Source organism: Peromyscus leucopus, chromosome 23, assembly GCF_004664715.2.
Source record: "Peromyscus leucopus breed LL Stock chromosome 23, UCI_PerLeu_2.1, whole genome shotgun sequence".
Classification (NCBI taxonomy): Eukaryota; Metazoa; Chordata; class Mammalia; order Rodentia; family Cricetidae; genus Peromyscus; species Peromyscus leucopus.
The window spans coordinates 15,035,096-15,050,923 of NC_051082.1; the positions used below are offsets into that span (position 1 = coordinate 15,035,096).

The following is a 15,828-nucleotide window of genomic DNA, read 5'->3' on the forward strand; positions in this document are numbered from 1 at the left end:
TTTCTATAACAACGCGGTTCGAGATGGTGATTGGTTAGACTTTCGAAGGGCGTGGCCTGGGGCCTGTGAAGTGGGTGGGGCCGAGCATACGTCGTAGAAAGAACCCGCGGGAAGCGGGGATTGAGTTTGATCTAGGGCGGGGCGGTTTCCTAGTTCGAGGGTGAGAGAATTTTGGCCTCCTCCAGCCCCCGTAGGAGAGGTTGGGCTCGGTATTCTCCCGCCAATTCAAGTCTAGTGGCATGGAAGCTAAAATGAGTGGGAGCGGTTGTGTGAGTCAGGAAGAAGTGTGAAACACTTGAGAGGTCTCTTTTAGCGTCTTCAGCTGCAGGTGAGAAGGATCAACCGCGCTGCTGTAGGGAAGCGGGAGTCGGGCCAGGTGAAAACAGAAGCGGCTCCCGCCCATTTCGGGGCTTTTCGCCCTGTAGACGCTGGCGCGGGGGAAAGTTGGAGGTGACTCTAGACGGCTGGCCCTCTGAGCGTTCGTGAATAGCTTCACTGACTGTATTCTATCTCGTTCATGATATTGGGGTTTTTTTTTTGTTTGTTTGTTTGTTTTGGTTTTTCGAGACAGAGTTTCTCTGTGTAGCTTTGGAGCCTTTCCTGGAACTCACTCTGTAGTCCAGGCTGGCCTTGAACTCAGAGACCCACCTGCCTCTGCCTCCCGAAGGCTGGGATTAAAGGCGTGCGCCACCAACGCCCCAGCTCGTTCATGATACTGTATTGGCTCCTTTTTTTCCTCCCTCAGTCAGTGATGCCGAAAATCTGTGCTTATCACCCGTTTGCTTCCACTGCACCAAGTAGAAAATTCAGTCTTAAAGACTTAGCTCTTTCCCGCCGTCTTCCACTTTGTTTATTTATTTATTTTGAGATAGGGTTTCTCTGTGTAGTCCTGGCTGTCCTGGAACTCACTCTGTAGTACCAGGATGGCCTCATACTCACAGATCTGCCTGCCTCTGCCTCCAAGTGCTGGGATTAAAGACGTTTGCCACCACTGCCCTGCTCATAGACTTTAGAAAGTGAGAGAGAGAGAGAGAGAGAAAGAGAGAGAGAAAGATGTGTGTGTGTGTGTGTGTGTGTGTGTGTGTGTGTGTGAGTGTGCAGAAGAGGTCATCAGATCTCCTGGAGCTGGAGTTAACAAGTAGTTGTCAACCATCTGGTGTGAGTGCTGGGCACCGAGGTTTGGTCCTCTGGAGGAGCAGCAAGCACTTTGAACTGATAAGCCATCTGCAGCACCTTCCTTCCCTCAGATCTTCACAGCTAGGGACACTTTCTACCTTAATATTTCAGTTCCACTAGATCACAGGTGATAGTAATTGTGTTTGTTAACGAGAGTGTTAAAGTCTCGCCTGGGTTTCAGGTGTCGTTTTGGATGAAGGTAGAAACCAGAGGGTGTAGCCTGGCTGGAGCACTTGTCTGCCATGCACCTAACTTTCGGTTCCACCCCAGTGCCATATACAACCTGAAACCTAAATCCCTCTTTGTTTGTTTGTTTTTGTTTTTGGGACAGGGTTTCACTGTGTAACTGTCCTGGCTGTCCTGGATCTCGTTCTGTAGCCCTCAAACTCACAGAGATCCGCCTGCCTCTGCCTCCCGAGTGTCACTGTCCAGTTGGAAGTTAAGTTTTAATGTAGTGATACTAATTTTTGTTCTTTGATTAACACTTCATTACTCAAAGAACTGAATTCTATGAACAAAGATTATTTAGTCTGTAACTCTATGTGTTGTTCCAGGAAAGAGAGTGGTTCCTTCCTCACAGACAATCTCAAAAACATGTGGAACAACGTTGAGCTGCTGACAAGCGATGACACCGGAAGTGGACACGTCAATGTTGGTTCAAGAAAAGAAAACGTGACTGCATTGTACCAAGTAGACTTGCTTGGGAAGATCTCCTCTGAGAAGGTATCAGTTTCATAGTGACAGTGAGTCAAGGTTCAGTCTCAAACCATAGGAAATTGGCATCTGAGTTCCTCCTGTGTCATCCCAACACTTCCAACTCCTCTTGACATTTCATACATACAAGGTAGTTGTAACCTGAATTGGACATGGGGTTCAAGTCTATAATCCCAGTATCTGGAGGGGGAGGCAGGTGGGAGTCCAGCCCGAGTCATGTGAGTCCAGGCCAGTTAGGGCAACGTTAGCCAGGCACTGTCTCAAAACTAAAACAAAAACAACCCCTGGCGGGCATAGTGTATATAAATTGATATAAAGAATTATCTGGGGCTGGAGAGATGGCTCAGAGGTTAAGAACACTGGTTACCCTTCCAGAGGTCCTGAGTTCAATTCCCAGTAACCACATGGTGGCTCACAACCATCTATAATGAGATCTGGTGCCCTCTTCTGGTGTGCAGACATACATACAAACAGAACACTGTGTACATAATAAATAAATAAATCTTTAAAAAAAAAAAAGAATTATCTGCTGTTTGCTAAGGAAATAAGACATTCCTAATAGAGTTGAAGACGAGGGCTCCCTTCCTGACTCAGGTCTATCCCATTTGCTACCAAGTTAAGCACTCTCTTGTGACTGGTGGTCGGAGTCCAGTGTTTCTCCGTTTTCAGCCTATTTCCCCCAAAATTGAAAATAATAAATCACCCAGGTTCAGAAGTAGCAAAGAGATTTTATTCAAAGCAAAGCAATAGAAAAGACTAGAATGCCAGGCAGCAGTGGCACACGCCTTTAATCCCAGCACTCAGGAGGCAGAGACAGGCACCAAAACTACATGGAGGGAGAAACCCTGTCTGGAAAAACAAAAAGAAGAAAAGAGAAGACTAGAATGCCTTGAAGGAAAGCTGCAGTCCACCAGAGGGAGGGGACTAAGGCCTCTCTGATTTGTGGCTTCCTTTCATGATTGCTAACAGGTGTAGTATAGGCAGCTCTCTATTTTGATTGACAGATTATGTCATCATTTTTATGCTACACATACCCTTTCCAATAATTCATCTGATTTTAACCATATATATGCCCAAATTATGAATAGACATAATAAGGTCAGTAGGGGATTTTCCCTCAAAACTTCTTGATACAATTTTGCCTTTACTGCACATATGCTCAAAACCACTTGAAGTCAGACCACATTTCTATGCTTTGTACTAACTTAACTGCATCGGAAATACATTTGACTAGAAACTATCTAAATTTAATTTTTTTTTTTTTTTTTTGGTTTTTTGAGACAGGGTTTCTCTGTGTAGCTTTGCACCTTTCCTGGAACTCACTCTGTAGCCCAGGCTGACCTCGAACTCACAGAGATCTGCCTGCCTCTGCCTCCCTAGTGCTGGGATTAAAGGTGTGCGCCACCACCGCCCAGCCTCAATTTAATTGTTAAGGGCACAGGCATTTATCTTACTGTTCAGAGATTGGTGTATGAATAGCCTGATGCAGATGCCAGTCTGAGGGCATTTGGAGGTAGTTGGGTGCATTGTTCGGAGGTGTGTGCGTACATAGCATATACAGGTGAAAGGACTGGGTTGCTAAGTGCTTTACCATGAAGAGGGTCTGCATAACCCAAGCTGAATACAGTTACAGGCTAAATGAACCCTTGTGCTTGCCTGCTTCACTCTGAAGGGTGGAGGTTTATTCTTTTATGCACTTTTCCTGTATTTTGACTTTTTTTAGGCAGGGTCTTAACTGTAGCCCAGGCTACACTGAAGATTCCATTTAGCCAATATTTAATAAACCTGTACTGGTTCTTACCCAGCTTTCTCGATACGTTAGATGGTGAGGCTGAGGCAGAATTATTTTCACTGGGCTTTCAGTATCTGGTGTTAAGCATATCCTGCTTTATATGGACTTTTTTCATGGAGGTATATAATCTCTAGTTTACAATTCGCCAGGGTTCCCATCCCTAGTTTAGTATAATCCGGAGACTTTAAGTCAGGCTTGAGTCATGTATTCCTCTTAATGCCTGGTTCCTATAACATGATATCAGCACTTGGGAGACAAGGAGTTAAACAAGAGATACCTTTGCTCTTCTGTGTCCATCCTGGATTGTATCCCTACTTAGGATTCTGTATAAATTGAAGATATGCTGTACAATATACAAGCACTTGATGACTAATTAGGCAGACTAAAGAGGAAACTCTTGTCTGGAAATGCTATAAAGTAAGGTATATGACAATACTTTTGTTTGTTTATTGTTGTTTTCTGAGACGGTCTTCAGTATGTAGCCCTGGATATACTGGAATTTGATATATAGACCAGGCTAGTCTCCAACTCACAGAGATCTACCTGTCTCCGCCCACTTGAAGGGAGCAGACAAAAGCACCTTGGCCTAAGTACTACTGTTTTGACTTCAGGCTCCATTTTACCTGTAGGGTGAAACACAGTTCAAGTTCCTGGGCCTAGGGGAGCTGGGAACCTTCCAATAGCTGACGTACCTTTCCTTATACAGTAGGAGCAGTCTGTTATGCCTGTTAGTTTTCTAAGACATTATGGCTGTTCCCAACAACAGAAAGAACAAATGAATCCCATTGGTTGGATTGAAAGTCTTACATTTTGTGTCTGTTGACAGTGATGGAATACATGAGGAAAGTCCCTAATCTCTGACTTCTGATTGATGAAAAAATGCCTGTGGTTTTTGTGCTTATAAACCCTGTTTCTCCCCCTGCTTGGGGCTGCCAGGAGAAACAAGGCTCCCTTGTCCTGTAGCCCTGATCGATCAGCGCCCTGCTTATGTGGTGATTTATTAAAGACTTGGGAGCCGGGTGGTGGTGGTGGTGGTGGTGGTGGTGGTGGTGGTGGTGGTGGTGCAGGTGCACGCCTTTAATCCCAGCACTCAGGAGGCAGAGACAGGCGGATCTTTGTGAGTTCGAGGCCAGCCTGGTCTACAGATCGAGATCCAGGAAAGGCACAAAGCTATACAGAGAAACCCTGTCTCGAAAAATCAAAAAAAAAACAAACAAAAAAAAAAAAAAACTTTGGAACCCGTAAGTGTTGTCTCTCTCCTTCCTCTTGGCACACAATGGGCTAGGTGTAACGTACTGACTACCAGAATTTAAAAATAAAAGGGTGTGTGCTACCGCAGCTGGCCCTCTGACAATCCTATTAAGTTCCATGAAGCTTGTATGAAATGATTTTATTTTTGGTCATGTTTCCCTCCTACAGGGCTCACGGAATCCAAAGATACAAGCATGCAGCTTAAGTGATGGGTTTATCATCATTGCAGACCGCTCAGTGATACTGCTCGACAGTATATGCAGGTCACTTCAGTTGCGTCTCATATTTGGTAAGTCCCACGGAGTGAAGTACCCGAGAGTCAACGTGTATTGCTACTGATTTCCAATGGGCCGTGTTTTCTTTAATCCACTGTTAAAAGAATTAAAATAGATGAATTTCAAGAAAAATCTTCAGTACTTGTCGGGCCTTAGGTTCAAAAGACACTGACATAATACCTTGCCTCAGAATGTCTGAGGGGGCGCGTGCGTGTAAGCAAGTATTTGATTTTCTGTTGGCTTTTGTGGTATTTATTCAGATAACCCGTCCTCTCAGTTTTATATTTGAATCCTGTGTTTGAGCCGTTTGTGTTCAAGTTCCTGCTCTTGTATGTGTTTTAGGTTTGTGCAGGTGAAGGGGGTGGGTGGTCAACTTTATTACTTCTAGGATATATCACACTGTAATATCTTTTAGAATACATGTGTGAAATAATTCTTTGAGTTAAAGTACCAGTGAACATGGATTTAATAATGAATTAAGTTAGCTGGGCGGTGTTAGTGCACGCCTTTTGTCCCAGCACTTGGGAGGCAGAGGCAGGAGGATCTCTGAGTTCGAGGCTAGCCTGGTCTACAGTGTGAGTTCCAGGACAGCCAGGACTATTCAACAGAGAAACCCTGTTCTTGAAAAACCAAATGAAAACAAAACAAAACAAAAAAACAATAATGAATTAAGTTGTGGTATGATTTTGTAATCCCAGCGCTTTGGAGGCTGAGGCAAAAATCTTAAAAGAGTTGGGAGTTAGTTGAAACATTAAGATGCTGCTCTTGCAGAGGACCTGGGTTTGGTTCCCATTACCTGTATGGGGGCTTACAATTTTAGTTTAAAGGATCTGATGCGCTCTTCTGGCCCTTAACAGGCATAGACATAACATTAAGGCAAAACATACATAAAATAAAAACAAATACATCTTTTTAAAAAATTACTTTTTTTTGAGACATGGTTTCTCTGTGGTGTAGCCTTGGCTGTCCTAAAACTTGCTCTGTAGAGCAGACTGGCCTTAAACTCACCTGCATCTGGCTCCAGAGTGCTGGGACTAAAGGTGTACATCACCAGGCTGGATTCAAGTAACAATTTAAACATAAAGTTTTGAGAGCTTTTAAAGACTGGGTGATGGGTTAGTGATTATGGTAAAATTATTTTAAAAAGATTTTCCTGTCTTTCCTTTTTTGTTGTTGTTATTGTTGTGTTTCTGGTTTTAATTTTTGTTTTTTACTAGCTTTTTTTTTTTTTTAAACCTGGACTGTGTTTATACTTGTGATCCTCCTCACACCTTAATTTCAGCATTGAGGAGGCAGAGGCAGGTGGATCTGAGTTGAGGACAGCCTGGTCTACAAGAGCAAGTAAGTTCCAGGAATGCTGGGACTACACAGAGAAACCCTGTCGATCCACCTGTCTCAGCCTTTCATCTGTTGGGATTATAGGTGTGGGTCACCATGTTTGGCATAGATTGGTATAAATCATTGACTTTTTGATGTGAAAATTTGCATTTTCTATTTGAAATTCAGGACTATTGAAAGTTGCTTGTAACTTTGATTTGAAATTTTCAGATACTGATGTGGATGTGGTCGGCCTGTGTCAAGAAGGAAAGTTTCTTTTGGTTGGGGAGAGAAGTGGCAACTTACATCTCATCCATGTAACATCAAAGCAAACCTTATTCACCAAAGTAAGAGCCCTGTTGTCCATTTTTACCCCAACGCTCTCTTAGACCGCGTACTCTAGCAAGCCATTACTGAGTCTGCATTTTAGAGTAAAAACAAAAAGCTTATCTTCAATTCAAGAATCAGACTGCGGGAATGCGGGAAGTATACCCTAAAGTGATCAGTGAAGTTCTGAAGACCGAGTACGCTTGTGCACCGTTTTCCTTTCTTTTTTTTTTTTTTTTTTTTTTTTTTGGTTTTTCGAGACAGGGTTTCTCTGCATATCTTTGCGCCTTTCCTGGAGCTCACTTGGTAGCCCAGGCTGGCCTCGAGCTCACAGCGATCCGCCTGGCTCTGCCTCCCGAGTGCTGGGATTAAAGGCGTGCGCCACCACTGCCCGGCCCGTTTTCCTTTCAAGCTGCAGCATTTAGGGTGCAGTCTGTTATTGCTAATGTCTGCTGATGAGTAGGGTTTAAACCATATGCCCCTCATTCTTTATTCATCTCAGTTTACTCTTGCTATTTGAAATTCATTTACAATTAGGCTTTTGTGGAGAAAGCGAACGATGAGTATCAGCATACTTACCGGAATCTCATTATTGAGAAAGATGGTTCAAATGAAGGTAAGTTTCTTTGAATGTTTTGCATGTTTTTTGATGGAGACCCAATCAAGTATTCACGTTTATGTTTAATAAACATTGTTAGTTCATTGCTGTGCTACCTAAATCATGATACTTTTTATGTCAATACAATTAATAGAGACCATTTTTGTTTGTTTGGTTTTAGAGACAGGGTCTCTCTATGTAGCCTTGGCTGTCCTGGAACTCACTGTATAGTGAATAATCCCTCCTGCTGGGATTAAAGATTTGTGACACCACACCCAGCACAGCTTTTTTCTTTTTTGAGCAGAGTGAATGTAGATTTAGTAAGGAAAAGTAAGAGCTTCTGAGACTAGGAGGGAGGTGTTTTCTAGGTAGGAATCCTGCCATACAACAGTTTTTCATTGTGACATTACATTTCTTTAAAACATCTGTGTGGGTTTTAGCATGTAAAAACTTTTTTTTTTTTTTTTTTTTTTGACACAGGGTTTCTCTGTGTAGTTCTGGCTGTCCCAGAACTTGCTCTGTAGCCCAGGCTGGCCTCGAACTCACAGAGTTCTGCCTGCCTCTGCCTCCCGAGTGCTGGGATTAAAGATGTACGCCAGCAACACTCAGCTCATTTTTTTTCTTTTATTTTCCTTTTTTTAACATTTGTTTTGTGTGTATATGTGTGCTCAGGACCAAATTTCTGCTCACTATTGGAGGTCAGAGGAGATCTTGTGGGAGTTGGTTCTCTTATTACCATGTGGGTCTGAGGAATAAACTCAGGGCATCAAGCTTGGTGACAAGTATCTGTACCTGCTGAGATATATTACCAACCCCAGTTGGTAGATTTTAGAGCTAGTTTCCAGTGTTGCTTTGGATCTTCTATTCTCTTGCCTTTTAGAGAAACTGATTTTGATTTTATTTTACCAGGTACCTATTACATGTTGCTTCTAACGAACAATGGATTTTTTTATATTACAAACCTCCAGCTTTCACAAATTGAACAGGGTAATGTATTTTCTTGTTGATTTGTGACAGTGTTTATTAGTTTTCAAGTAATCCTTCAAGTATTTCCTTTAAGAATATTTTAATTTAGTTGCATCCTGTGATACTGGGTATACTTTGATGTATTCAGAGTACACATAACTCTTCTCTGCTGAAGCTGTGGTAGAATATGAAGAAATATTATTTGGTTACAGCCTTCAAACAGTTTATAGCTTAATTAGGAAGAAAAGACATATACAATTATGTGACTTTTTGTAATACTGAAGATCGGACCCAGGGTCTTGTGCATACTAGGCAAGTGCTCTACCACTGAACTGTATCTCAGCTGCTAAGGAGCTTTTTGAAAGAGGAAATGAACCCTTTCAGTGATGGAGATAACTAACTTTTAATATTGCAGAGTGAGCTGGTGAGGTGGCTGGGTGGGTAAGAGCACTTGCTTTGCAAGCATGAAGACCTGGATTTAAATTCCCATCACCTGTGAAAAGCTCTGCCTCTACCTCCAGCATTAGGAGTGGGGAATGGATATACGTGGATCCTCAGTGTTAGCTGGCCAGCGGCGCAGCTGAAACTGAGTTTCCTGTTCAGTGAGAGCCCCTGTCTCAAGGCAGTGAGACAGAGAGAAAACAGTAGTGGTAGACACCCAGAGTCCTGTTCTGTCCTCTGCATGTGCGTGCAAGGGTGCATGCACCCTTACACTATCGTGCATGTATCATATACAACCAACACACAAAATAATGCACAGTAACAGTGATCAAATGGTGTGGACTGTAAGTCTCACTGAGCTAGGTAAAACTGAAGACTTTGTTTTGACAAACTTTACTAACATCTACTGCAGGCTAGATAACATGTTAGGTCCCATGTATATGATTAGGTTTTAAGATGCATCGTTTTCAGTGTGTGTGTGGGGGTGGCTCACATCGTTAATCCCAGTTCTGAGAGGCCGGAATGTCTCTGAGTTCTAAGGTAGGCTGGTCTACATAGTTCCAGGACAGCCTGAACTACATAGAGAGATCTTGTCTCAAACAAACAGAAAAACATTTAAGATACATCATTTTTCATAGTTAATGCAGGATCAAGACGGGTTAAAGAGATGTTCTGAGCCAGATGGGCAATGGTGAATACTTTCCAGGTGAGACTCAGGCTTTAGTAGAAGCAGGGGTGGTGTAGAGGTACTTGGTAAGGCTCTGTGCAGGTTGATTGGCCGATCCCAAGAGTATACGATGTTCTCTCAGGGAATAGCCTTGGTCAGAGAGACTAATTTACTGATCCTGACCTGTGTCCTTTGGCCTAGGATGCATTAATTTCATCTTAACTCAAAAGGAGTTGTCTTGTTTTTAGTCTATATGAACCTGTGGATTGATACTATGTTTAGACAGCCTTTTGTTTTTGTTTTTTAAATGAAGCAATTGAAAACACAGACTTGGATTTGGCCAAGAAGGTAAGAAAAGAAATCATATTGCCTCTTTAAAACTTTTACTTACTATGAATGTACAAGCTATTTCTGTGATTAATCATTGTACTGGCTGTACTTTAGGAGTTGCTAAAATCTAACATTTCAGAAACATTTCTATTTAAAAACATAGATGATTGATTTGAGCAGATTTCTATGATTTTTATTTGGCATACATGTATCATGTTTTATTTTAATTTTTTTTTTTTTTAATTTTGCAGTTACAAGGACAATTCAAATGTAGTTTTATTTCTACTGAAAATTACCACAGTCTTGGTTGTCTTAATCTTGTGGCTGGAGAATTTGCAAGTGAAACTCCTGTGATAATTGGGGTAATTCTTTTTATAAATTTTGCTTTTTCATAAAACATTTCTTTTTACTTAAAGTACACATTAACTTGTAATGTGTGACAAGAACAGGGAAGTCAGGGCTGGAGGCTCCGTGGTTTACAGCCGTTGCTGCTCTTGAGGAAGACCAGAGACTGGTTCCCAGCACCAGGTTGTGAAGGTCACAATGCCTGTAACTCAGCTCCAGGATGGTCACTCCTCTATGTGTGGCCCTTGGGTACCTGCACACATGTGTGCATACACACTCACATAAAACATAAATAGGGGTTGGGAATTTAGCTTAGTGGTAGAGCACTTGCCTAGTAAGCTCAAGGCCCTGGGTTCGGTCCTCAGCTCCAAAATAATAATAATAATAATAATAATAATAATAATAATAATAATAATAGGTTATTTAGCTCAGTGGTAGAACGCTTGCCTTACAAGCGCAGGGCCCTGGGTTCGGTCCTCAGCCCTGAAATTTAAAAAATAAAATAAAAATAATAATAAATTAAAAAGTAAATCTTTATCAAAAGAAACAAGCTAGACATGGTGGCACACAGCTTTAATCCCATCACCCTGTCTCCAAAAAAATGGCTGGGGGCTTGAGGGGGAAGGAAATTATAAAATTATGGTCATAAAATTAACTAAATAAAATTTCTATGCTAGATCATCAGTGTTGATTTTCTCTAGTCTCTCCCTGAGATTTTTCTTTCCTTTTTTGAGTTGGAGTCTCACTGTGCATCCCTGACTGGCCTAGAACTCACTGAATAGACCAGGCTGGCCTTGAACTCAGAGATCCACCTGCCTCTTGCTTCTTTGGTACTGGCATTAAAGGTGAGCACAACCTTGCCGAAGTTTTCTTTTGATCAGGCAAGGTATTGTTTCTTCACCCAATCGTATTTCAGCATTTCTTTCAGCATAAAAACAACAGAAAAAGAAACAAAAGGCTCCTCAATGAGAGCAGCACCTGTGACCACGTCACTAAATGTTAATCTCGGGTTCAAAGCAGACCACTGTAGCCCCATCCCCACCCCCAGCTTGCTCTTTGTTTATGGACCTCGTCATAAATAAATGTGCATAAATTTTTGCACAGGAGCCATGCTAATCTTCTCTGTATCGTTCCAATTTTTGTATATGTGCTACCAAAGCAAGCATGTAGTTCTCTTAAATACTGTTCAAGTATTGCTATTTTAAAATTGGAGTGACCATAAAAGGTCTATCAGGAGATCCTCCTGCCTCTGCCTCCCCAGCACTGGGATTGATGGCATGCATTACCAGGCCCAACTGGGTTTTTTGTGTGTGTGTGGTTTTTTTTTTTTTTTTTTTTTTTTTTTTTTTTTTTTTTTTTTTTTTTTTTTTTTTTTTTTTTGGTTTTCGAGACAGGGTTTCTCTGTGTAGCTTTGGCACATATCCTGGAACTCACTCTGTAGCCCAGGCTGGCCTCGAACGAACTCACAGAGATCCGCCTGGCTCTGTCTTCTTAGTGCTGGGATTAAAGGTGTGTGCCACCATGCCCAGCTTTTTTGTTGTTGTTGTTGTTTTTAATAAACAAAAGCTATACTTATAATGTTGGAAGAGATTCTTTTTTCTTTGGGATGAAATGCTTGATATGTGTACTCAAATATTCAAGTGATAACAATGAATATGAACACCTCACTGCTCTTTCCAGTCTGTTCTTTTTTTTATTTATTTTTGTGTGTATCGTATGCATTTGGGTGCCTGCAAAAGCCCTAAGAGGGTGTCAGATCCCTTGGAGTTGAGACACAGGCAGTTGTGGACCACTGGATGCTGACAAACGAACTCAGGTCCTCAGTTAGAACAGCAAGCTCTCTTAACCACTGAGCATCTCTTCAGTCCCTCCAGTCTGTTCTGGAGCTCAGAGAAAAACTGAGATAAAAACTCCTTGGAGCAGGGTGTTAGCCTATGCCTGAAAACCTAGTCTACAGACCTGTCTGGTTAGGAGGCTCAGACAGGAGGATCTTAAGTTGGAGGCCAGCCTGGGCAACTTAGCAAGACACTGCCTGAAAATGAAATGCAAGTGGCTGGGGATACAGCATAGGAGGAGAGTGTTTGCTTAGCTTTAGTAAAGCTCTGGAGGTTCATGCTCCGGTGTTCTTCCCCACCCCCCAAACACACACACACACACACACACACACACACACACACACACACACACTTGAACTCAGAATGTGTACAGTTTATGTATATCTGCTTTGTGCAATTCCTGGAAGGTTTGGGTTTAAGATTTCTAGCTGATGTCCTGTTTTCTCTTTCCCAGGGAACTGGTAGTTGTGCATTCTCAAAATGGGAACCAGATTCTACCAAGAAAGAAATGTCCCTTAAGAACTTTGTGGATACAGAGATTATCAAAGGTAGAGATAAGCCACTAACACTACTTTCTGTTGCCACCCTTGGATGTGCTCAGGCTGGACTCATATTAGCTGGGTAGCTGAGGCTGAGCTTGAACTTCTGATCCTCCAGCCTTCTCTCCCTAAGAGTACTACGAGTGCCTGCTTGCCCTGCCATACATAATGTATGTGCTACTGGAGATTGAATTGTGTGTGTGTGTGTGTGTGTGTGTGTGTGTGGTCAGAGGATGACTCAGGCCCTGTTTTCTTTCCTCTGTGGGTTCTAGGGCTTGATCCTAGGCTGTCCAACTTGGTTCCAATAGCCCTTCCTGCTGACCACCTTCCAGGTCCTCTGGCCCATGTTTACTTGTTTTTCTTCATTTCATTTGTTTAGTTTGTACATTACATGTACAAATTTGATTACCTTATGTCCTTGGGATTGATCTCAGGTTTTCTGGCTTGGCAAGTGCTTTTATGCACGGAGCCATCTTGCCCACCTGGTTTTTGTCTTTGTTTTTGAGGTGGACTCTTAATGTAGTCTGTGCTGAACTGAAACTTGTGGTGATATATTGTATACCCGAATAAAGCTTGTTTGAGGATCAGAGGACAGAGCCAGCCACTAGATTAGACGTAGAAGCCAGACAGTTGTGGCACACACTCTTAATCCCAGTGCTGAGGATTTCATAGAAGTCAGAACTAGTGGCTGGCTGTTCTGCTGCTCTGATCTTTCAGCTTTCATCCTGATACCTGCCTCTGGGTTTTTCATTATAAGACGATTTAAGATTCAACAACAGAAACTCACCATGTAGCCCAGATTTGACTCAGATTTGAGTCAGTTCTCCTGTGTGAGTTTCCATGATGCTGGGAGTATAGATATTAGCCACTTTTCCAAGCATGGGCCATGTTGTTATGCTACAGTGAACCAGCCAGATTCATTTGGAGACTCCACACATGATCATGTTATATTCCAGTTGTTACTTTTGGAGAGACTTTGTGTTGTTGGTTTTTGTTTTTCCTTTTTTTTTGTGAGACAGGAGTTCGCTGTGTAACAGCCCTGGCTGTCCTGGAACTCGCTCTGTAGCCTAGGCTGGCCTCAAATTCCCAGAGATCCACCTGCCTCTGCCTCCTGAGTGCTGGGTTTAAAGGCGTGTGCCATCATGCCCAGCTCCAGGCTTTGTGTTTTATTGGTTGGTCACCTTGAGACAAAAGGAACGATAACAAAAGCCAAAACTGAGGCAGCAGTAGATGGAAATGGGAACTTCATTTAAAGTGGTTCTGCCTTTTCATGAAGACGGTAGTTCACAGCCGAAACAGGGTCCTGTGTGGTAGTGAAATGAAATCCTTAGACATCTCCCTTTCTCTTTCAGGTGCAAAGTCATTTCAGCTGATCGACAACCTGCTGTTTGTGCTCGATACTGATGTATGTTTCTGGTACTTCTTCAGTGTTTCCATTTACTGTGCCCACTCTTTTGTTACTTGGGCCTTTGCGCTAGGGAGTCAGCTCACAGCCTGCCTCATTAATGCCACGCAAGTGTTCCTCCAGCGAGCTCCATCCTCCCCCATCATATGTCTGTTTGAAGGATGTTAGACAAGGACGTGGGGGGGGGGATTAGTGTGTGTGCAGTGCTTCGCTTCAGTGTGTGCGTCAGAAACGGAGCCGAAAGGTTAGCTCTGTGGTCATCAAGATGGCTAACTAAGTGCTACCCCCACAGAATGTGCTGAGCTTGTGGGACGCTCACACCCTCACTCCTGTGTGGAATTGGCCTTCCCTTCCCGTGGAGCAGTTTCTCCTCACAACAGAAGCCGATTCTCCCTCGTCACTTACCTGGTATGTTGGAGTCTATAGTGATTTTCGTAGCACCAGGTTTCCTGTCCGGATTTATTCAGATCACTTAGATCTTGTGTTCGGAATCACATCTGCAACAGTCTGGCTGAGGAAGGGCCGATTCATTATCTGCCACTTTCTACTTGGCCCAAATAGGTAATGTAATAGGGACTTCTGCATAATTATGGTAGAAAGAGAATCCATGGTCTTCTGAGTGCATTTTAACATTTCTGTGAGAAGATCGCTTTGCCTTAACTTGTCTTAGCAGCCTGCAAAGCTTGTTTAACCTTGGCTTCTGTTCTCTTTCAGGCAAGGAATTGCAAACCTCAAATTAGTCACTCTGACAGCCACAACTACGGAGAAGGTACTGGAGACTTTACTTCAGACCTGTCCATTTGATGAGTGGGAAATCACAGTCACTGGCCAGTTCTGGTGGCTCAGGCTTGGATTCCCAGCTGCCCTGCAGGCTGAGGCAGCATGATCATAACTGAAGGTCTGCCTGGGTCACAGAGAAATGATGCCAACTAATGCTCACAGCATGCTAAGTTGACATGCACACAGACTGACAAACCAGAAATAATCCTGCAAAACCGGATTCCAGTTTTCAAAGAATAGATGAAATCTTGGCTCTTCATTTCAAACAACACTTTAGGAATCCAAAATATTTATACAAACTTATTTGAGCCAGGTATGTTATCTCACACCTGGAGTTGTAGGCTGCAGGAGGCTGAGAAAGTAAGGTCATGGGTTCAAGGCCAGTCTGGGATAACCCAAGCAAGTGCTTAGGTCAAAAGCCAAGAGCTATTGAGGAAAGAGTAGCTGCCTAGTGTATGCAGGGCCCTGAGTTTAGTTTCCAGTGCTGAAATGGGATGGCAGAGGAGGGGGAAGAGAAAAGGGAATAGAGAGGGAAGGACAGAGGAGGAAGCATTTCCTAGGGTTACTGTTGTGGACGTGTAGCAATGAGGACTAACTGTGAGGGGATTTATGTGCCTGTTTTTATTTGGGTGATGGGGAGATGGACCAGAGTGGTGGTCTCTGTCTTTTTTTTTTTTTTTCTTTTTTTAAAGATCACCTTTTGTGTGTAGCATTTAAAGAATAACAGTGGCAGGCCGACGTCAGTAGTAAGAGAGGGTTGTGGTTTTATGTAGCTTTGTACAGGATGTTCTAGTAGATGTCCTGACAGGAAGTGCTGACTTGTGCCGATAGCTTTGTATTAGCTCACTAAACTGTTTTCATTTCTCCTAGACGAGAAACCTCATCATTTATTCCTTACCTACGATGGAAGTACTGTATACTTTGGAAGTTTCTAGCGTTTCTTCTTTAGTTCAAACAGGAATTAGCACGGTATGTCTATGCGTGTGTTTAACTACTTTGCTGTAATTTTCTTTCTTAATTTTTATGAGTAAGAAAAGTATGAGTGGAACTTAGTTCGATATCTGGCTTGA

General features: G+C 42.7%; 1 protein-coding gene and 1 non-coding gene across 2 annotated transcripts in view; one reads left to right on the plus strand and one right to left on the minus strand.

Annotated features, from left to right (window-relative positions):
* The first annotated feature begins 29 nt into the window (after positions 1–29).
* Kntc1 (kinetochore associated 1) overlaps positions 30–15,828 on the plus strand; it is a 78,290-nt gene continuing 62,491 nt past the window's right edge. Inside the window, 13 exon segments of the mRNA XM_037198728.1 lie at positions 30–328; positions 1,731–1,899; positions 5,102–5,222; positions 6,757–6,872; positions 7,390–7,468; positions 8,360–8,437; positions 9,838–9,872; positions 10,106–10,216; positions 12,489–12,582; positions 13,926–13,978; positions 14,271–14,386; positions 14,693–14,747; positions 15,629–15,727. Coding sequence (XP_037054623.1) covers positions 1,771–1,899; positions 5,102–5,222; positions 6,757–6,872; positions 7,390–7,468; positions 8,360–8,437; positions 9,838–9,872; positions 10,106–10,216; positions 12,489–12,582; positions 13,926–13,978; positions 14,271–14,386; positions 14,693–14,747; positions 15,629–15,727 — 1,086 coding nt within the window. The 5' untranslated portion in view covers positions 30–328; positions 1,731–1,770.
* Positions 11,256–11,361, minus strand: LOC114704576. Its single transcript, XR_003736292.1, has one exon. It is a non-coding gene; the product is annotated as a U6 spliceosomal RNA (small nuclear RNA).